This window comes from Lampetra planeri, unplaced genomic scaffold (assembly GCF_965212315.1).
Source record: "Lampetra planeri unplaced genomic scaffold, kcLamPlan1.2.h2 scaffold_349, whole genome shotgun sequence".
In the NCBI taxonomy this organism is placed as follows: domain Eukaryota; kingdom Metazoa; phylum Chordata; class Hyperoartia; order Petromyzontiformes; family Petromyzontidae; genus Lampetra; species Lampetra planeri.
In genome coordinates this window covers 30,001-53,943 of record NW_027615172.1, presented here as the reverse complement: position 1 = coordinate 53,943, position 23,943 = coordinate 30,001, and the positions used below count along the sequence as shown (strand labels likewise).

At 47.4% G+C, this 23,943-nt stretch overlaps 1 protein-coding gene across 1 annotated transcript in view; it reads left to right on the top strand.

Annotated features, from left to right (window-relative positions):
- NALCN (sodium leak channel, non-selective) overlaps window positions 1-23,943 on the top strand; it is a gene marked incomplete at both ends in the record, with an annotated part of 64,803 nt that overhangs the window by 11,173 nt on the left and 29,687 nt on the right. Inside the window, 6 exons of the mRNA XM_078623619.1 lie at window positions 6,277-6,383; window positions 10,635-10,755; window positions 13,735-13,833; window positions 16,127-16,220; window positions 20,036-20,142; window positions 21,618-21,692. Of these exons, the coding sequence (XP_078479745.1) occupies window positions 6,277-6,383; window positions 10,635-10,755; window positions 13,735-13,833; window positions 16,127-16,220; window positions 20,036-20,142; window positions 21,618-21,692 (603 nt within the window). The remainder of the gene's footprint in view (window positions 1-6,276; window positions 6,384-10,634; window positions 10,756-13,734; window positions 13,834-16,126; window positions 16,221-20,035; window positions 20,143-21,617; window positions 21,693-23,943) is intronic.

Here is a 23,943-nt window from a genome sequence, read left to right as displayed (position 1 = left end):
CTACACGCTACTCTACACACTACACTACACACTACACTACACGCTACTCTACACGCTACGCTACACGCTACACTACACACTACTCTACACGCTACACTACACGCTACACTACACACTACTCTACACGCTACACTACACACTACTCTACACACTACACTACACGCTACTCTACACACTACACTACACGCTACGCTACACGCTACTCTACACACTACACTACACGCTACTCTACACACTACTCTACACACTACACTACACACTACACTACACACTACTCTACACACTACACTACACGCTACTCTACACGCTACACTACACGCTACACTACACACTACACTACACACTACACTACACACTACACTACACACTACACTACACGCTACACTACACGCTACACTACACACTACTCTACACGCTACTCTACACACTACTCTACACACTACACTACATGCTACGCTACACGCTACTCTACACGCTACACTACACACTACTCTACACGCTACACTACACGCTACACTACACGCTACACTACACACTACTCTACACGCTACTCTACACACTACTCTACACACTACACTACATGCTACGCTACACGCTACTCTACACGCTACACTACACGCTACTCTACACACTACACTACACGCTACACTACACACTACTCTACACACTACTCTACACACTACTCTACACACTACACTACACACTACACTACACGCTACTCTACACACTACACTACACACTACTCTACACACTACACTACACGCTACTCTACACGCTACTCTACACGCTACTCTACACACTACACTACACGCTACGCTACACGCTACACTACACACTACACTACACACTACTCTACACGCTACTCTACACACTACTCTACACGCTACTCTACACGCTACACTACACGCTACTCTACACGCTACTCTACACACTACTCTACACACTACTCTACACACTACTTTACACACTACTCTACACACTACTCTACACGCTACACTATGTGCTACACTACACACTACACTACACTACACGCTACACTACACACTACTCTACACGCTACACTACACACTACACTACACGCTACTCTACACGCTACACTACACACTACACTACACGCTACACTACACACTACACTACACGCTACACTACACACTACACTACACACTACACTACACGCTACACTACACACTACACTACACGCTACACTACACACTACACTACACACTACACTATGTGCTACACTACACACTACACTACACTACACGCTACACTACACACTACTCTACACGCTACACTACACACTACACTACACACTACACGCTACACTACACACTACACTACACGCTACACTATGTGCTACACTACACACTACACTACACGCTACACTACACGCTACACTACACACTACACTACACGCTACTCTACACGCTACACTACACACTACACTACACGCTACACTACAAACTACACTACACACTACACTATGTGCTACACTACACACTACACTACACGCTACTCTACACGCTACACTACACGCTACACTACACGCTACACTACACGCTACTCTACACGCTACTCTACACGCTACACTACACTACACTACACGCTACACTACACACTACACTACACGCTACACTACACACTACACTACACACTACACTACACGCTACTCTACACGCTACACTACACGCTACACTACACGCTACACTACACGCTACACTACACACTACTCTACACGCTACTCTACACACTACACTACATGCTACGCTACACGCTACTCTACACGCTACACTACACGCTACTCTACACACTACACTACACGCTACACTACACACTACTCTACACACTACTCTACACACTACTCTACACACTACACTACACACTACACTACACGCTACTCTACACACTACACTACACACTACTCTACACACTACACTACACGCTACTCTACACGCTACTCTACACGCTACTCTACACACTACACTACACGCTACGCTACACGCTACACTACACACTACACTACACACTACTCTACACGCTACTCTACACGCTACACTACACGCTACACTACACACTACACTACACGCTACACTACACACTACACTACACGCTACACTACACACTACACTACACACTACACTATGTGCTACACTACACACTACACTACACTACACGCTACACTACACACTACTCTACACGCTACACTACACACTACACTACACACTACACTACACACTACACTACACGCTACACTACACACTACACTACACGCTACACTATGTGCTACACTACACACTACACTACACTACACGCTACACTACACGCTACACTACACGCTACACTACACACTACACTACACGCTACACTACACACTACACTACACGCTACACTACACACTACACTACACGCTACACTATGTGCTACACTACACACTACACTACACTACATGCTACACTACACGCTACACTACACACTACACTACACGCTACTCTACACGCTACACTACACACTACACTACACGCTACACTACACACTACACTACACACTACACTATGTGCTACACTACACACTACACTACACGCTACTCTACACGCTACACTACACTACACTACACGCTACACTACACTACACTACACGCTACACTACACACTACACTACACGCTACACTACACACTACACTACACACTACACTACACGCTACTCTACACGCTACACTACACTACACGCTACACTACACACTACACTACATGCTGCGCTGCACTATACTACACTACACGCTACGCTACACGCTACACTACACTACACGCTACGCTACACGCTACACTACACTACACGCTACTCTACACTACACGCTACTCTACACTACACGCTACACTACACGCTACACTACACGCTACACTACACGCTACGCTACACTACACGCTACACTACACGCTACACTACACGCTACACTACACTACACGCTACACTACACTACACGCTACGCTACACTACACGCTACACTACACGCTACACTACACGCTACGCTACACGCTACACTACACTACACGCTACGCTACACGCTACACTACACTACACGCTACTCTACACTACACGCTACTCTACACTACACGCTACACTACACGCTACACTACACTACACGCTACACTACACGCTACGCTACACTACACGCTACACTACACGCTACACTACACTACACGCTACACTACACGCTACGCTACACTACACGCTACACTACGCTACACACTACACTACACTACACACTACACTACACTACACACTACACTACACTACACACTACACTACACTACACACTACACTACACTACACGCTACACTACACACTACACTACACTACACGCTACACTACGCTACACACTACACTACACTACACACTACACTACACTACACACTACACTACACTACACACTACACTACACTACACACTACACTACACGCTACACTACACTACACGCTACACTACGCTACACACTACACTACACTACACACTACACTACACTACACACTACACTACACTACACACTACACTACACTACACGCTACACTACGCTACACGCTACACTACACTACACGCTACACTACGCTACACACTACACTACACTACACACTACACTACACGCTACTCTACACTACATACTACACTACACGCTACTCTACACTACCTGCAGCGCTGCACTATACTACACTACACGCTACACTACACGCTACACTACACGCTATGCTACACTACACGCTACACTACGCTACACGCTACACTACACGCTACGCTACACTACACGCTACACTACACGCTACGCTACACTACACGCTACACTACGCTACACGCTACACTACACGCTACACTACGCTACCCTCTACACTACACGCTACGCTACACTACACGCTACGCTACACTACACGCTACACTACGCTACACGCTACACTACACGTTACACTACGCTACACGCTACACTACACGCTACGCTACACTACACGACGCTACACGCTACACTACGTACTACACTACACACTACACGCTACACTACACGCTACACGCTACACTACGTACTACACTACATTACACACTACACGCTACACTACACGCTACATGCTACGCTACGCTAAACACACTACGCTACACGCTACACTATGCTACACGCGACACTACATGCTACACTACACTACAGGAAGAGTGCGTTGGAATGTGTTTGTACCGTGTGTGTATCTGTGTGTGTATGTGTGTATGATGTGGGTGTGTATGATGTGTGTGTGTGTGTGTATCTGTGTGTGTATGTGTGTGTGTGTATGTGTGTGTGTGTATGTGTGTGTGTGTGTATCTGTGTGTGTATGTGTGTGTGTGTGTATCAGTGTGTGTGTGTATCTGTGTGTGTATGTGTGTGTGTGTATGTGTGTGTGTGTATGATGTGTGTGTGTGTGTATCTGTGTGTGTATGTGTGTGTGTGTATGATGTGTGTGTGTGTGTATCTGTGTGTGTATGTGTGTGTGTGTATGATGTGTGTGTGTGTGTATCTGTGTGTGTATGTGTGTGTGTGTATGATGTGGGTGTGTGTGTATCTGTGTGTGTATGATGTGTGTGTGTGTGTGTATCTGTGTGTGTATGTGTGTGTGTGTATGATGTGTGTGTGTGTGTATCTGTGTGTGTGTGTGTGTATGATGTGTGTGTGTGTGTGTATCTGTGTGTGTGTATGTGTGTGTGTATGATGTGTGTGTGTGTGTGTATCTGTGTGTGTATGTGTGTGTGTGTATGATGTGTGTGTGTGTATCTGTGTGTGTGTGTATGTGTGTGTGTGTGTGTGTATGATGTGTGTGTGTGTATCTGTGTGTGTGTGTATCTGTGTGTGTATGTGTGTGTGTGTATGATGTGTGTGTGTATTTATCTGTGTGTATGATGTGTGTGTATCTGTGTGTGTGTGTATGATGTGTATATGTGTATGATGTGTGTGTGTGTATGTATCTGTGTGTATGATGTGTGTGTGTATGTGTGTGTGTGTATGATGTGTGTGTGTGTGTATCTGTGTGTATGTATCTGTGTGTATGTATCTGTGTGTATATGTGTATGATGTGTGTGTGTGTATGTATCTGTGTGTATGATGTGTGTGTATCTGTGTGTGTATGTGTGTGTGTGTATGATGTGTGTGTGTGTGTGTATCTGTGTGTATGTATCTGTGTGTATGTATCTGTGTGTGTATGTGTATGATGTGTGTGTGTGTATGTATCTGTGTGTATGTATCTGTGTGTATATGTGTATGATGTGTGTATATGTGTATGATGTGTGTGTGTATGTATCTGTGTGTATGATGTGTGTGTATCTGTGTGTATGTATCTGTGTGTATGTATCTGTGTGTGTATGTGTATGATGTGTGTGTGTATGTATCTGTGTGTATGATGTGTGTGTATCTGTGTGTGGATGTGTGTGTGTGATGTGTGTGTGTGATGTGTGTGTGTGATGTGTGTGTGTGTATGTGAGTGTATGTGTGTCTGTGTGTGTGTGTCTGTGTGTGTATGTATCTGTGTGTGTGTTGTGTGTGTATGTATCTGTGTGTGTATGTGTCTGTGTGTATGTATATGTCTGTATGTATGTATCTGTGTGTGTGTTGTGTGTGTATGTGAGTGTGTATGTATCTGTGTGTGTGTTGTGTGTGTGTATGTGTGTGTGTGATGTGTGTGTGTGATCTGTGTGTGTGTATGTATCTGTGTGTGTATGTATCTGTGTGTGTGTGTCTGTGTGTATGTATGTGTCTGTGTGTATGTATCTGTGTGTGTGTGTCTGTGTGTATGTATGTATCTGCGTGTGTGTGTGTTTGTCGTGGTGGTGGTGGTGGTTACAGGAGGAGTGTGTGTGTGTGTTTATATATCTGTGTGTATGTGTCTGTGTGTGTGTATCTGTGTGTATGTGTGTATGTGTGTGTATGTATGTATCTGCGTGTGTGTGTGTGTGTGGTGGTGGTGGTTACAGGAGGAGTGTGTATCTGTGTGTATGTGTGTGTGTATCTGTGTGTGTGTATGTGTGTATCTGTGTGTATGTGTGTGTGTATCTGTGTGTGTGTGTATCTGTGTGTATGTGTGTGTGTATCTGTGCGTGTGTGTGTATGTCGTGGTGGTGGTTACAGGAGGAGTGTGTATCTGTGTGTATGTGTGTATGTGTGTGTATGTGTGTATCTGTGTGTATGTATGTATCTGCGTGTGTATGTGTGTGTCTGTGTGTATGTATGTATCTGCGTGTGTATGTGTGTGTGTGTCGTGGTGGTGGTTACAGGAGGAGTGTGTGGGAATCTTCCGCATCAACGTGAGCGTCTCCAAGACGCTGAACCTGAAACTGCGTCCCGGGGAGAAGAAGCCGGGCTTCTGGGTCCCCAGGGTCTGGTGAGAGCAACAACAACAATAACAACAACACAACAACAATAACAACAACAATAACAACAACAATAACAACAACAACACAGCAACAATAACAACAACACAACAACAATAACAACAACAATAACAACAATAACAACAACACAACAACAATAACAACAACAATAACAACAATAACAACAACACAGCAACAATAACAACCACTCAACAGCAACACTAGCCACAACACAACGACAATAAAGCACAACACAACAACACAAAAACATGACGACACAACAACAATAACAACAACAATAACAACACAACAACAATAACAACAACACAACAACAATAACAACAACACAACAACAATAACAACAACACAGCAACAATAACAACCACTCAACAACAACACTAGCCACAACACAACGACAATAAAGCACAACACGACAACACAAAAACATGACGACACAACAACAATAACAACACAACAACAATAACAACACAACAACAATAACAACAACACAACAACAATAACAACAACACAGCAACAATAACAACAACAATAACACAACAACAATAACAACAACACAACAACAATAACAACAACACAGCAACAATAACAACAACAATAACAACAACACAACAACAATAACAACAACACAACAACAATAACAACACAACAACAACAACATGAAAACATAACAACACAACAACAAAACAACACAACAACAACATGAAAACATAACAACACAACAACAAAACAACACAACAACAACATGAAAACATAACAACACAACAACAAAACAACACAACAACAACATGAAAACATAACAACACAACAACAAAACAACACAACAACAACATGAAAACATGACGACACAACAACAATAACAACACAACAACAACAACACGAAAACATGACGACACAACAACAATAACAACACAACAACAACATGAAAACATAACAACACAACAACAAAACAACACAACAACAACAACATGAAAACATAACAACACAACAACAAAACAACAGAACAACAACATGAAAACATAACAACACAACAACAAAACAACAGCACAACGGCAACACAAAGCAGCTCAACAACACAACACCGGGTTCGTAGCGCTGAACGCTGTGTTGTTGTTGTTGTGTCGTGCTATTGTTGTTGTGTTGTTTTGTTCTAGTTGGGTGTAAGGTTGTTGTTATTGTTGTTGTTGTGTTGTTAATATTGTTGTTGTGTTGTTACTGTTGTTGTTGTGTCGTGCTATTGTTGTTGTGTTGTTCTAGTTGGGTGTAAGGTTGTTGTTATTGTTGTTGTTGTGTTGTTAATATTGTTGTTGTGTTGTTACTGTTGTTGTTGTGTCGTGCTATTGTTGTTGTGTTGTTCTAGTTGGGTGTAAGGTTGTTGTTATTGTTGTTGTTGTGTTGTTAATATTGTTGTTGTGTTGTTACTGTTGTTGTTGTGTCGTGCTATTGTTGTTGTGTTGTTCTAGTTGGGTGTAAGGTTGTTGTTATTGTTGTTGTTGTGTTGTTAATATTGTTGTTGTGTTATTGTTGTTGTGTTGTTGTTGTTGTGTCGTGCTATTGTTGTTGTGTTGTTCTAGTTGGGTGTAAGGTTGTTGTATTGTTGTTGTTGTGTTGTTAATATTGTTGTGTTATTGTTGTTGTGTCGTTACAATGTTGTTGTTGTGTTATTGTTGTTGTGTCGTTACTATGTTGTTGTTGTGTTATTGTTGTTGTGTCGTTACTATGTTGTTGTTGTTGTGTTATTGTTGTTGTGTCGTTACAATGTTGTTGTTGTGCTATTGTTGTTGTGTCGTTACTATGTTGTTGTTGTGCTATTGTTGTTGTGTCGTTACTATGTTGTTGTTGTGCTATTGTTGTTGTGTCGTTACAATGTTGTTGTTGTGCTATTGTTGTTGTGTCGTTACTATGTTGTTGTTGTGCTATTGTTGTTGTGTCGTTACAATGTTGTTGTTGTGCTATTGTTGTTGTGTCGTTACAATGTTGTTGTTGTGCTATTGTTGTTGTGTCGTTACTATGTTGTTGTTGTGTTATTGTTGTGGTGTCGTTACTATGTTGTTGTTGTGCTATTGTTGTTGTGTCGTTACAATGTTGTTGTTGTGCTATTGTTGTTGTGTCGTTACTATGTTGTTGTTGTGTTATTGTTGTGGTGTCGTTACTATGTTGTTGTTGTGTTATTGTTGTTGTGTCGTTACTGTTGTTACTGTTGTGTTATTATTGTCGCTGTGTTGTGGCTAGTGTTGTTGTTGAGTAGTAAAATTTCGATTTAAAGCTTTCGTGACTGCAGAGATTCATCTTCTTGGTTCTTTCGGTAAAGTCACGTAGAATGGAAATAATAAAATAATAAAAATAAAACATAATAAAATACAATTCTCACGACGTTTCGGCCACAACGCAAGCAGCCATCCTCAGGTGAAGAACAGACCTGTTCTTCACCTGAGGACGGAAAGACGCTGTCTTTCCGACAGCCCTGTTCTTCACCTGAGGACGGCTGCTTGCGTTGTGGCCGAAACGTCGTGAGAATTGTATTTTATTGTTTTATTTTATTATTAATATTATTTCCCTTCTACGTGACGACTTTACCGAAAGAACCAAGAAGATGAATTGCATTATTATTTTTCGATTTAAAGCTTTCGTGACTGCAGGGATTCATCTTCTTGGTTCTTTCGGTAAAGTCTGACATTCAGAATTAGACGCTGTCTTTCCGACAGACCTGTTCATTCAGACGCTGTCTTATCGACAGCCCTGTTCTCCACCTGAGGACGGCTGCTTGCGTTGTGGCCGAAACGTCGTGAGAATTGTATTTTATTTTATTATTTTATTATTTCCCTTCTACGTGATGACTTTACCGAAAGAACCAAGATGATGTTGAGTGGTTGTTATTGTTGTTATTATTGTTGTTGTTATTGTTGTTGTTGTTATTGTTGATTTTGTTATTGTTGCTATTGTTGTTATTGTTATTATTGTTGATTTTGTTATTGTTGCTATTGTTGTTATTGTTGTTGTTATTGTTGTTGTTATTGTTATTGTTATTGTTGTTATTGTTGTTATTGTTATTGTTGTTATTGTTATTGTTGTTATTGTTGATTTTGTTATTGTTGCTATTGTCGTTATTGTTGCTATTGTTGTTATTGTTGTTGTTATTGTTGTTGTTATTGTTATTGTTGTTGTTATTGTTGTTGTTATTGTTGTTATTGTTGTTGTTATTGTTGATTTTGTTGTTATTGTTGTTGTTATTGTTGTTATTGTTGTTGTTATTGTTGATTTTGTTATTGTTGCTATTGTTGTTATTGTTGTTGTTATTGTTGTTGTTATTGTTGTTGTTATTGTTGTTGTTGTTATTGTTGATTTTGTTATTGTTGCTATTGTTGTTATTGTTGTTGTTATTGTTGTTGTTATTGTTATTGTTGTTGTTATTGTTGTTGTTATTGTTGTTATTGTTGATTTTGTTATTGTTGCTATTGTTGTTATTGTTGTTGTTATTGTTGTTGTTATTGTTATTGTTGTTGTTATTGTTGTTATTGTTGTTATTGTTGTTATTGTTGATTTTGTTATTGTTGCTATTGTTGTTATTGTTGATTTTGTTATTGTTGTTATTGTTATTGTTATTGTTGTTATTGTTGTTATTGTTATTGTTGTTATTGTTATTGTTGTTATTGTTGATTTTGTTATTGTTGCTATTGTCGTTATTGTTGCTATTGTTGTTATTGTTGTTGTTATTGTTGTTGTTATTGTTATTGTTGTTGTTATTGTTGTTATTGTTGTTGTTATTGTTGATTTTGTTATTGTTGCTATTGTTGTTATTGTTGTTGTTATTGTTGTTGTTATTGTTGTTGTTATTGTTGTTGTTGTTATTGTTGATTTTGTTATTGTTGCTATTGTTGTTATTGTTGTTGTTATTGTTGATTTTGTTATTGTTGCTATTGTTGTTATTGTTGTTGTTATTGTTGTTGTTATTGTTGTTATTGTTGTTGTTATTGTTGTTGTTATTGTTGATATTGTTATTGTTGATATTGTTGTTGTTATTGTTGTTGTTATTGTTGTTGTTATTGTTATTGTTGTTGTTATTGTTGTTGTTGTTATTGTTGTTATTGTTGTTATTGTTGTTGTTATTGTTGATTTTGTTATTGTTGTTATTGTTGTTGTTATTGTTGTTGTTATTGTTGTTATTGTTATTATTGTTGTTATTGTTGTGGTTGTTGTTGTTGTTGTTATTGTTGTTATTGTTGTCGTTGTGTCCGCTGGTCCAGGGCGAACCCTCGTAACTTCAACTTCGACAACGTGGGCAGCGCCATGCTTGCTCTCTTCGAGGTGCTGTCACTCAAGGGCTGGGTCGAGGTCAGGGACGTCATCATCCAGCGCGTGGGGCCGGTGAGAGAGAATTCACGCACACACGTGTACACACGTACGTGCACACACGTGTACACACGCACACACGTGTACACACACACGTACACACTCACACACGTGTACACACACACACGCGTACACACACACACGTACACACGTGCACACACACACACACGTGTACACACACGTGTACACACACGCACACACACACGTGTACACACACACACACGTGTACACACACACGTACACACTCACACACGTGTACACACACACACACGTACACACACACACGTACACACACACACGTACACACACACACATACACACACGTGTACACACACACACGTGTACACACGCGTACACACGTGTACACACACACACGTACACACACACGCACACGTACACACTCACACACGTACACACACACACGTACACACACGTACACACGTGTACACACACGTGTACACACTCACACACGTGTACACACACACACGTACACACACACACGTACACACACACACGTACACACACACACATGTGTACACACACACACACACGTACACATACACACACGTACACACACACGTACACACACACGTGTACACACTCACACACGTGTACACACACACACGTGTACACACACACGTGTACACACGCGTACACACACACACACGTGTACACACTCACACACACGTGTACACACACACACGTGTACACACACACACACGTGTACACACACACAAGTACACACACTCACACGTGTACACACACGTGTACACACGCGTGTACGCTCACACACACATGTGTACACTCACACATGCACACACACACACACGTACACACGTGTACACACTCACACACGTGTACACACACACGTGTACACACACACACACACGTGTACACACGCGTGTACGCACACACGTGTACACACACACACACGTGAACACACGGCAAAACAACCCCCTACCTCCTCGTGGTGCCGGACGGACAACGTTGTCGTGGACAGTGCTGTGTGGAGAGGGCCAATTCCGATTGGCCTCTCCCCTCATGGCGTCTGTGACCACCACAGTGGCCAAATTGGGGCTCTGGATGGGTGCGTAGGGCTGGTAACCCCTCCACCTTCAATAAATTACCGCTAGATCACGACGGAAATGTTTAATTAATAAGCTTGTGCCGGAGGCCCCAGGGGGACAGGCGTCTATGATGTCTCCTGGCCTGGAGTCGGAGCCATTCCCTGTACACCTTGGGGTGCGACAGGGATGTCCTCTGGCTCCCACATGATTTAACATCTATTTCGACCGCGTAGTTCGTGAAGCCTTCAATAGCTGGTACCGCAGGAATTTTCATCTGGTAGAGATACAATGGGAGGCTGATCGATGCCCGGGTGCGGTCAAGGGATGGCTCCCTATTGCTCAACCAAGTTATGTTTGCCGATGATCTGGTAATTGCTGCTCACTCAGAGGAGGAGTTGGAAGCGCTGCTGCTGAACCTGGAGCTTGCCACTAAGAGTTGGGGCCTTACCATCAGCCCCACCAAAACTAAGCACCTGCCTGGGTATTTTGTACTATCGGACACTCCACCCCCACAACTTCCAATTGGTGATAGGGCAGTTGTGGAGAGAGTGGAGAGTTTCCCATACCTGGGCAGTGCGCTTATGACCGGCTCCGGTTTAAAAGCAGAGGTCTCACTCAGAATCAGTCGAGCGGCATTATCTTTTCATGGGGTGTGTAACGCTGTGTGGAAGCTACCTGGTCTGTCACTCCGCACGAAGCTTCAGGTCTTCTCGGCCACAGTCATTCTCTCCCTTCTCTACGCTTGCGAAACGTGGACCCCCCTAATGGAACATCTTCGCCGGTTAGAAACATTTAGGCTGGCCTGCCTACGATCCATCCTGGGTTTAACCTGCAGGCTGGATTGTGTGAGGAGCTCACAAATCCTTGAAAGATCTGGGCAAAGTCCCATCGGTGAGCTCCTCCGGCAGGCAAGGCTGCGTTGGCTGGGTCATGTAGCCCGCATGCCCAGCCACCGCATGCCTCAACAGCTTTTGTTCGGCCGGATCGAGGGGGCTAAACGGGCGCGGCACGGGCTAGCGAAGAGATGGAGTGATGTGATACAGGAGGACGTGGAGCTGAGTGGACTTGCCGATGACTGGTACCAGCGGTGTCAAGATCGGCCTCAGTGGAGGAGGCTCGTGAAGGACGCTACTGGGCAGTTGGAGGCAGTCGCCCTCCAACAACAACGGAGGGCGGAGGAGCGACGCTCACAACAACGAGCGGAGCGCCTGGTGGCTAAAGCACAGCAAGTTGGCACAGTAGGGGGCACAGGTGGTGCATCAGCCAGTCATCTCGGTCATCTCAGTCAGTCGACCCGTGGCACCTGCTGGGTCTGCCCCGTGACCTCCTGCCAGCGGGCGTTCGACACTTCACGTGGCCTCAAGGTGCACTTGGCCTGGCACAAGCGTCGTGGTGACGTCACCGCCACTTAGTGGCGAATGGCGGTTGTTGTTGTTGTTGTTTATCTTCTTGGTTCTTTCGGTAATGTCACGTAGAAGGGAAATAATAAAATAATAAAAATAAAACATTATATTTTATTATGTTTTATTGTTATTATTTTATTATTTTATTAAATAAAACATAATATTTTATTATGTTTTATTTTTTCTATTTTATTATTTTATTAAATAAAACATAATATTTAACGATGTTCTATTTTTATTGTTTTATTATTTTATTAAATAAAACATAATATTTTATTATAGTTTTATTCTTATTATTTTATTAAATAAAACATAATATTTTATAATAGTTTTATTTTATTATTTTATTATTTCCCTTCTACGTGACTTTACCGAAAGAACCAAGAAGATGAATCCCTGCAGTCTCGAAAGCTTTAAATCTAAAGTTGTTGTGGTTGTGTTGTTGTTGTGTTGTTGTGGTTGTTGTGGTTGTGTTTTTGTTGTTGTGGTTGTGTTGTTGTTGTTGTTGTGGTTGTTGTGTGTAGATGCATGGCATCTACATCCACGTATTCGTCTTCCTGGGCTGCATGATCGGCCTCACGCTCTTCGTCGGCGTCGTCATCGCCAACTTCAACGAAAACAAAGTGAATGCCCCCTGCCTACGCACTGCCTACACACTTACGCCTACACACCTGCACCTACCTGCACCTACCTGCACCTACTTACCTGCACCTACCTGCACCTACCTACACCTACCTACACTTACTTTCACCTACTTACACCTACTTACACCTACACCTACCTACACCTACTTACACCTACTTACGCCTACACACCTACACCTACCTGCACCTACTTACCTGCACCTACCTGCACCTACCTGCACCTACTTACCTGCACCTACCTACACCTACCTACACCTACTTACACCTACTTACACCTACACACCTACACCTACCTGCACCTACTTACCTGCACCTACCTACACCTACCTACACCTACCTACACCTACCTACACCTACCTGCACCTATGCCTATCTCCTTACACCTACCTATGCACACCTCTTCCTCCCTACACCTACTTACCTGCACCTACCTGCACCTACCTACACCTACCTACACCTACCTACACCTACACCTACCTACACCTACTTACCTGCACCTACCTACACCTACCTGCACCTACTTACCTACACCTACCTACACCTACCTACACCTACACCTACCTGCACCTACCTACACTTACTTACACCTACCTACACCTATGCCTACCTCCTTACACCTACCTATGCATACCTATTCCTCCCTACACCTACTTACCTGCACCTACCTACACCTACCTGCACCTACCTGCACCTACCTGCACCTACCTACACCTACTTACCTGCACCTACCTACACCTACCTACACCTACTTACACCTACTTACCTGCACCTACCTACACCTACCTACACCTACCTACACCTACCTACACCTACCTACACCTACTTACCTGCACCTACCTACACCTACCTACACCTACATACACCTATGCCTACCTCCTTACACCTACCTATGCACACCTATACCTACCTACACCTACTTACCTGCACCTACCTGCACCTACCTACACCTACCTACACCTACTTACACCTACATACACCTATGCCTACCTCCTTACACCTACCTATGCATACCTATACCTACCTACACCTACTTACCTGCACCTACCTGCACCTACCTACACCTACCTACACCTACTTACACCTACACACCTACACCTACCTGCACCTACTTACCTGCACCGACCTACACCTACCTACACCTACCTACACCTACCTACACCTACCTGCACCTATGCCTATCTCCTTACACCTACCTATGCACACCTCTTCCTCCCTACACCTACTTACCTGCACCTACCTGCACCTACCTACACCTACCTACACCTACCTACACCTACACCTACCTACACCTACTTACCTGCACCTACCTACACCTACCTGCACCTACTTACCTACACCTACCTACACCTACCTACACCTACCTACACCTACACCTACCTGCACCTACCTACACTTACTTACACCTACCTACACCTATGCCTACCTCCTTACACCTACCTATGCATACCTATTCCTCCCTACACCTACTTACCTGCACCTACCTACACCTACCTGCACCTACCTGCACCTACCTGCACCTACCTACACCTACTTACCTGCACCTACCTACACCTACCTACACCTACTTACCTGCACCTACCTACACCTACCTACACCTACTTACACCTACTTACCTGCACCTACCTACACCTACCTACACCTACCTACACCTACCTACACCTACTTACCTACACCTACATACACCTATGCCTACCTCCTTACACCTACCTATGCACACCTATACCTACCTACACCTACTTACCTGCACCTACCTACACCTACCTACACCTACTTACACCTACTTACCTGCACCTACCTACACCTACCTACACCTACCTACACCTACTTACCTGCACCTACCTACACCTACCTACACCTACATACACCTATGCCTACCTCCTTACACCTACCTATGCACACCTATACCTACCTACACTTACTTACCTGCACCTACCTGCACCTACCTACACCTACCTACACCTACTTACACCTACATACACCTATGCCTACCTCCTTACACCTACCTATGCATACCTATACCTACCTACACCTACTTACCTGCACCTACCTGCACCTACCTACACCTACCTACACCTACCTACACCTATGCCTACCTCCTTACACCTACCTATGCACACCTATACCTACCTACACCTACCTACCTGCACCTATGAGGTGAGCTGACCAGGTGAGTGGGGTAAGCTGACGTGTTGAGCTGACCAGGTGAGCGTGTGACAAGGTGAGAGTGTGACGAGGTGAGAGTGTGATGAGGTGAGTGTGTGACGTTGTTCAGGGCACGGCGCTGCTCACTGTGGACCAGCGCCGCTGGGAGGACCTCAAGAGCCGCCTGAAGATCGCCCAGCCGCTTCACCTGCCTCCACGGCCAGGTGTGTGTGTGTGTACAGGTGTGTGTGTGTACAGGTGTGTGTGTGTAACACAGGAGTGTGTGTGTGTGTGTACAGGTGTGTGTGTACAGGTGTGTGTGTGTAACACAGGAGTGTGTGTGTGTACAGGTGTGTGTGTGTACAGGTGTGTGTGTACAGGTGTGTGTGTGTACAGGTGTGTGTGTGTACAGGTGTGTGTGTGTACAGGTGTGTGTGTGTAACACAGGAGTGTGTGTGTGTGTGTGTACAGGTGTGTGTGTGTACAGGTGTGTGTGTGTAACACAGGAGTGTGTGTGTGTACAGGTGTGTGTGTGTACAGGTGTGTGTGTGTACAGGTGTGTGTGTGTGTGTGTACAGGTGTGTGTGTGTACAGGTGTGTGTGTGTACAGGTGTGTGTGTACAGGTGTGTGTGTGTAACACAGGAGTGTGTGTGTGTGTGTACAGGTGTGTGTGTGTGTACAGGTGTGTGTGTGTAACACAGGAGTGTGTGTGTGTGTGTACAGGTGTGTGTGTGTACAGATGTGTGTGTACAGGTGTGTGTGTGTAACACAGGTGTGTGTGTGTGTACAGGTGTGTGTGTACAGGTGTGTGTGTGTGTAACACAGGAGTGTGTGTGTGTGTACAGGTGTGTGTGTACAGGTGTGTGTGTACAGGTGTGTGTGTGTACAGGTGTGTGTGTGTGTAACACAGGAGTGTGTGTGTGTGTACAGGTGTGTGTGTGTACAGGTGTGTGTGTGTGTAACACAGGAGTGTGTGTGTGTGTACAGGTGTGTGTGTACAGGTGTGTGTGTGTACAGGTGTGTGTGTGTGTAACACAGGAGTGTGTGTGTGTGTGTACAGGTGTGTGTGTGTACAGGTGTGTGTGTGTGTGTGTACAGGTGTGTGTGTGTGTACAGGAGTGTGTGTGTAACACAGGTGTGTGTGTACAGGTGTGTGTGTGTGTGTACAGGTGTGTGTGTGTACAGGTGTGTGTGTGTAACACAGGAGTGTGTGTGTACAGGTGTGTGTGTACAGGTGTGTGTGTGTGTACAATAAATTACCACTAAACCATAAATGAAATATGTAACTAATAAGCTTGTGCCGGAGGCCCCGGGGGGACAGGCGTCTATGACGTATCCTGACCAAACCCCAATTGGCGGAGCCAGGAGATTGAATCTTCACCCTCGGGGTTCCTCCAGAAACAACAAAAAGCCACTTCGTGTGGCCGCGTGGAATGTTCGAACGCTCACTGCGGAGGAGAGGATGCCACTCCTCTGTCAGGAGCTGGACCGGTACCGCCTGGATCTCAGTGACATTCAGGAGGTCCGGTGGACCGGCTCTGGCTCCTGCCACCATGAGGGGTGGACAGTCCTCTACTCGGGGCAAGAGACTGCCAAACAATAGGGAGTGGCTCTTCTTCTGAACAAAAAGGGGGTGTGGGAGCGTGGCGGTGAGGTGTGGGAAGCTGTAAGCCCCAGGCTACTTTGAGCTCGCCTTCCCATCAACCAGAGGCGAGGAGTGGTGGTCGTGGTTACTTATGCCCCCACCGAAGATGAACATCCGTGGAGGGATGCAGGCAAAGCCGATGAGTCAGATGCCTTCTGTGACCTCCTGTCACAGGTGCTGGCTAAAGTGGCCCCTCGGGACAGAGTCATCTTGTTGTGTGACTTCAATGCCCGAATTGGTCATGATGCTGGCACCTGGTCTGGAGTGATTGGAAGGCATAGGCCAGATCAGCTCAATAACAACGGTAGGAGGAGTCTGCTAGATTTTTGTGCAGCCCATGGGCTTGTAATTACCAACACGCTGTTCCAGCATCGGCGCATCCACACAACATCATGGATGCATGCCGGGTCCAAGCAAGAACATCTGCTGGACTACATAGTGACAGAACAGCGGATGCGAGCCCATGTCCTTGAGACCAGGATCTACCGTGGAGCTGGTCTGCCAACTGAAGGCCCATGTCTTTTTTTTTTCGATTTAAAGCTTTCGTGACTGCAGGGATTCATCTTCTTGGTTCTTTCGGTAAAGTCACGTAGAAGGGAAATAATAAAATAATAAGTAATAGTTTTTTATAATGTTTTATTTTTATTATTGTATTATTTCCATTCTACGTGACTTTACCGAAAGAACCAAGAAGATGAATCCCTGCAGTCACGAAAGCTTTAAATCGAAATTTTACCGAAAGAACCAAAAAGATGAAGGCCCATGTCTTTGACACCAGGACCTACCGTGGAGCTGATCTGCCCACTGACCATCGACTAGTCATCTGTAAGATGCGCCTGCCATTCTTACACTCCGGTGGTGGGTGTACACCCAGGACCCCATTCCAACCTAAAGTGGCCTGGTCTCAGTTAGCTGATGGAAGTTGCAAGCGAGAATTTCATCATCGCTTGCGCCTGGGGTTGGCATCGTCCCCCACTCCTCCTGATGTCGAGGGTAAATGGGCGAGGTTTAGGACTGTGACTCATGCAGCGGCAATGGCTGCTTTGGGTACGCGGTCCAGACCTCCCCAGAGACACTGGCTGACAGAGGAGGTGTTCAGGATAGTTGATAAAAAGCGACAGGCCCACTCTCATCGGCTAGAGCATCCCACGTCGGAGAATGAGGAGGCTTACCGCAGCCTTCGCTCGGAGGTTCAGAGAGCCGTGAGGCACTGCAAGGATGAGTGGTGGTCGCGGGTTGCTGAGGAGATGGAGTCTGCCTCAGTGGCCCCCCGTGTCTCCCCCCGTTTCTCCCCCCGTGTCTCCCCCCCATGTCTCCCCCCGCGTCTCCCCGTGTCTCCCCCCCGTGTCTCCCCCGTGTCTCCCCCCCATGTCTCCCCCCCGCGTCTCCCCTCGTGTCTCCCCGCGTGTCTCCCCGCGTGTCTCCCCCCGTGTCTCCCCGTGTCTCCCCATTTCTCCCCCCGTGTCTCCCCACGTCTCCCCCCGTGTCTCCCCCCGTGTCTCCCCCCGTGTCTCCCCCCGCGTCACCCCTCGTGTCTCCCCATGTCTCCCCCCCGTGTCTCCCCGCCGTGTCTCCCCGCCGTGTTTCCCCGCCGTGTCTCCCCGCCGTGTCTCCCCGTGTCTCCCCCCGTGTCTCCCCCCGTCTCTCCCGGCGTGTCTCCCCGCGTGTCTCCCCGTGTCTCCCCCCGTGTCTCCCCCCCATGTCTCCCCCCGCGTCTCCCCGTGTCTCCCCCCCCGCATCTCCCCTCGTGTCTCCCCGCGTGTCTCCCCGTTTCTCCCCCCGTGTCTCCCCGCGTGTCTCCCCCCGTGTCTCCCCGTGTCTCCCCCCGTGTCTCCCCCCGTCTCTCCCCGCGTGTCTCCCCGCGTGTCTCCCCGTGTCTCCCCCCGTGTCTCCCCCCGCGTTACCCCTCGTGTCTCCCCGTGTCTCCCCCCCGTGTCTCCCCCCCGTGTCTCCCCCCCGCGTCTCCCCTCATGTCTCCCCCGCGTGTCTCCCCTCGTGTCTCCCCACCGTGTCTCCCCACCGTGTCTCCCCACGTGTCTCCCCTCGTGTCTCCCCACGTGTCTCCCCGCCGTGTCTCCCCGCCGTGTCTCCCCGCGTGTCTCCCCGTGTCTCCCCCCCGTGTCTCCCCCCCGTGTCTCCCCCCCGCGTCTCCCCTCGTGTCTCCCCCGCGTGTCTCCCCTCGTGTCTCCCCACCGTGTCTCCCCGTTTCTCCCCCCGTGTCTCCCCCCCGCGTCTCCCCTCGTGTCTCCCCGTGTCTCCCCCCGTGTCTCCCCCCCGCGTCTCCCCTCGTGTCTCCCCCGCGTGTCTCCCCTCGTGTCTCCCCACCGTGTCTCCCCCGTCTCTCCCCGCGTGTCTCCCCCCGTCTCTCCCCGCGTGTCTCCCCACGTGTCCAGATGGCGAGGGGCTGCGTGCCAAGATGTACGACATCACTCAGCACCCGTTCTTCAAGCGCAGCATCGCGCTGCTCGTTATGGCCCAGTCACTGCTACTCTCTGTCAAGGTGGACACTCACTCAGTCACTCACACAGTCACTCAGTCACTCACTCACACAGTTACTCAGTCACTCAGTCACTCACTCAGTCACTCACTCAGTCACTCAGTCACTCACTCACACAGTCACTCAGTCACTCACACAGTCACTCAGTCACTCACTCAGTCACTCACTCAGTCACGCTGTCACTCACTCAGTCACTCAGTCACTCACTCAGTCACTCAGCCACTCACTCAGTCACTCAGCCACTCACTCAGTCACTCAGTCACTCAGTCACTCACTCAGTCACTCATTCAGTCAATCAGTCACTCACTCACTCACTCAGTCACTCACTCACTCAGTCACTCAGTCACTCACTCAGTCACTCAGTCACTCACTCAGTCACTCAGCACCCGTTCTTCAAGCGCAGCATCGCGCTGCTCGTTATGGCCCAGTCACTGCTGCTCTCTGTCATGGTGGACACTCACTCACTCAGTCACTCACACAGTCACTCAGTCACTCACTCAGTCACTCAGCCACTCACTCAGTCACTCACTCACTCAGTCACTCACTCAGTTACTCATTCAGTCAATCAGTCACTCACTCACTCACTCAGTCACTCACTCAGTCACTCAGTCACTCACTCACTCAGTCACTCAGTCACTCACTCACTCAGTCAATAATTCAGTCACTCACTCAGTCAATCACTCTATCAGTCACTCACTCTGTCAGACACTCACTCAGTTACTCACTCAGTCACTCACTCTGTCACTCACTCACTCTGTCACTCACTCTGTCACTCACTCACTCTGTCACTCAGTCACTCACTGTCACTCACTCACTCACTTTGTCACTCACTCTGCCTCTCATTCACTCACTCACTCTGTCACTCACTCACTCTGTCACTCACTCAGTCACGCACTCAGTCACTCACACACTCAGTCACTCAGTCACTGTCACTCACTCACTCTCAATCTGTGGAACAGGTGGAGATCATACAAACTCCACTCTGTGTGCGTGTGTCTGTGTGCGTGTGTGTGTGTCTGTGTGTGTGTGTGTCTGCGTGTGTCTGTGTGTGTGTCTGTGTGTGTGTGTCTGTTTGTGTGTCTGTGTGTGTCTGTGTGTGTCTGCGTGTGTCTGTGTGTGTGTGAGTGTGTCTGTGTGTTCGTCTGTGTGTGTGTGTGTCCGTGTGTGTGTCCGTGTGTGTGTGTGTGTCTGTGTGTGTGTGTTTGTGTGTGTCTGTGTGTCTGTGTGTGTGTCTGTGTGTGAATGTGTGTGTGTGTGTGTGTCTGTGTGTGAATGTGTGTGTGTGTGTGTCTGTGTGTGTGTGTCTGTGTGCGTGTCTGTGTGTGTGTGTCTGTGTGTGTCTGTGTGTGTGTGTGTGTCTGTGTGTGTGTCTGTGTGTGTGTCTGTGTGTGTGTGTCTGTGTGTGTGTCTGTGTGTGTGTCTGTGTGTGTGTCTGTGTGTGTGTCTGTGTGTGTGTCTGTGTGTGTGTGTGAGAGTAGTGGGTGGTGGACCAACCCCCCACCGTGCCGCTGGCCACCGTCTCCGTGATCTTCACCTTCGTCTTCATGCTCGAGGTGCGTCCGCCCGCTGTGCCAGGCTAAGTGCACGCGCGTGTCCCTTGCACCGCTGTGCCAGGCTAGGTGCACGCGCGTGTCCCTTGCACCGCTGTGCCAGGCTAGGTGCACGCGCGTGTCCCTTGCACCGCTGTGCCAGGCTAGGTGCACGCGCGTGTCCCTTGCACCGCTGTGCCAGGCTAGGTGCACGCGCGTGTCCCTTGCACCGCTGTGCCAGGCTAGGTGCAGGAGGAGGTCATAGAGACCCATAGACACAGAGACTCACGCAAGAGTCTCACACAGACCCACAGACTCACACAGAGACCCACAGAGTCACACAGAGACCCACAGACTCACACAGAGACCTACAGACTCACACAGACACCCACAGACTCACACAGAGACCCACAGACTCACACAGAGACCCACAGACTCACACAGAGACCTACAGACTCACACAGACACCCACAGACTCACACAGAGACCCACAGACTCACACAGAGACACACATACTCACACAGAGACCCACAGACTCATACAGAGACCCACAGACTCACACAGATACCCACAGACTCACACAGAGACCCACAGACTCGAACAGAGACACACAGACTCACACAGAGACCCACAGACTCACACAGAGACTCAGACAGAGACCCACAGTCTCACACAGACCCACAGACTCACACAGAGACCCACAGAGTCACACAGAGACCCATAGACTCACACAGACACCCACAGACTCACACAGAGACCCACAGACTCACACAGAGACACACATACTCACACAGAGACCCACAGACTCATACAGAGACCCACAGACTCACACAGATACCCATAGACTCACACAGAGACTCACAGACTCACACAGAGACCCACAGACTCACACAGAGACCCACAGACTGACACAGAGTCCCACAGACTTACACAGAGACCCACAGACTCGCACAGAGACCCACAGACTCACACAGAGACCCACAGACTCACACAGAGACCCACAGACTCACACAGAGACCCACAGACTCACACAGAGACCTACAGACTCACACAGACACCCACAGACTCACACAGAGACCCACAGACTCACACAGAGACACACATACTCACACAGAGACCCACAGACTCATACAGAGACCCACAGACTCACACAGATACCCATAGACTCACACAGAGACTCACAGGCTCACACAGAGACCCACAGACTCACACAGAGACCCACAGACTCACACACAGACCCACAGACTCACACAGAGACCCACAGACTCACACACAGACCCACAGACTCACACAGAGACCCACAGACTCACACAGAGACCCACAGACATCCGTGGTGGGATGTAGGCACGGCTGATGAGTCAGATTCCTTCTATGACCTCCTGTCACAGGTGCTAGCTAAAGTGGCCCCTCGGGATAGAGTCACCTTGTTGTGTGACTTCAATGCCCGAGTTGGTCATGATGCTGGCACCTGGTCTGGAGTGATTGGAAGGCATGGGCCAGATCAGCTCAATAACAACGGTAGGAGGCTGCTAGATTTTTGTGCAGCCCATGGGCTTGTAATTACCAACACGCTGTTCCGGCATCGGCGCATCCACACAACATCGTGGATGCATGCCGGGTCCAAGCAAGAACATCTGCTGGACTACATAGTGACAGAACAGTGGATGCGGGCCCATGTCCTTGACACCAGGACCTACCGTGGAGCTGATCTGCCCACTGACCATCGGCTTGTCATCTGCATGATGCGCCTGCCATTCTTCCACTCCGGTGGTGGGTGTACACCCAGGACCCCATTCAAACCTAAGGTGGCCTGGTCTCAGCTAGCTGATGAAAGTTGCAAGCGAGAATTTCATCATCGCTTGCGGCTGGGGTTGGCATCGTCCCCCACTCCACCTGATGTCGAGGGTAAATGGGCGAGGTTTAGGACTGTGACTCATGCAGCTGCAATGGCTGCTTTGGGTACGCGGTCCAGACCTCCCCAGAGACACTGCCTGACAGAGGAGGTGTTCAAGCTTCCGAAGAAAAAGCGACAGGCCCACTCTCATCGGCTACATAATCCTATGTCGGAGAATGAGGAGGCTTACCCGCAGCCTTCGCTCGGAGGTTCCGAGAGCCGTGAGGCGCTGCGAGGATGGGTGGTGGTCGCGGGTTGCTGAGGAGATGGAGTCTGCCTCAGTGGCCGGCGATCACAAATCCCTATTTAATTCCATCAAAAAAGTAACCTGCAGCGCCACACCTATTACCATCATGAGGGGATAGAACGGTGATCCAATCT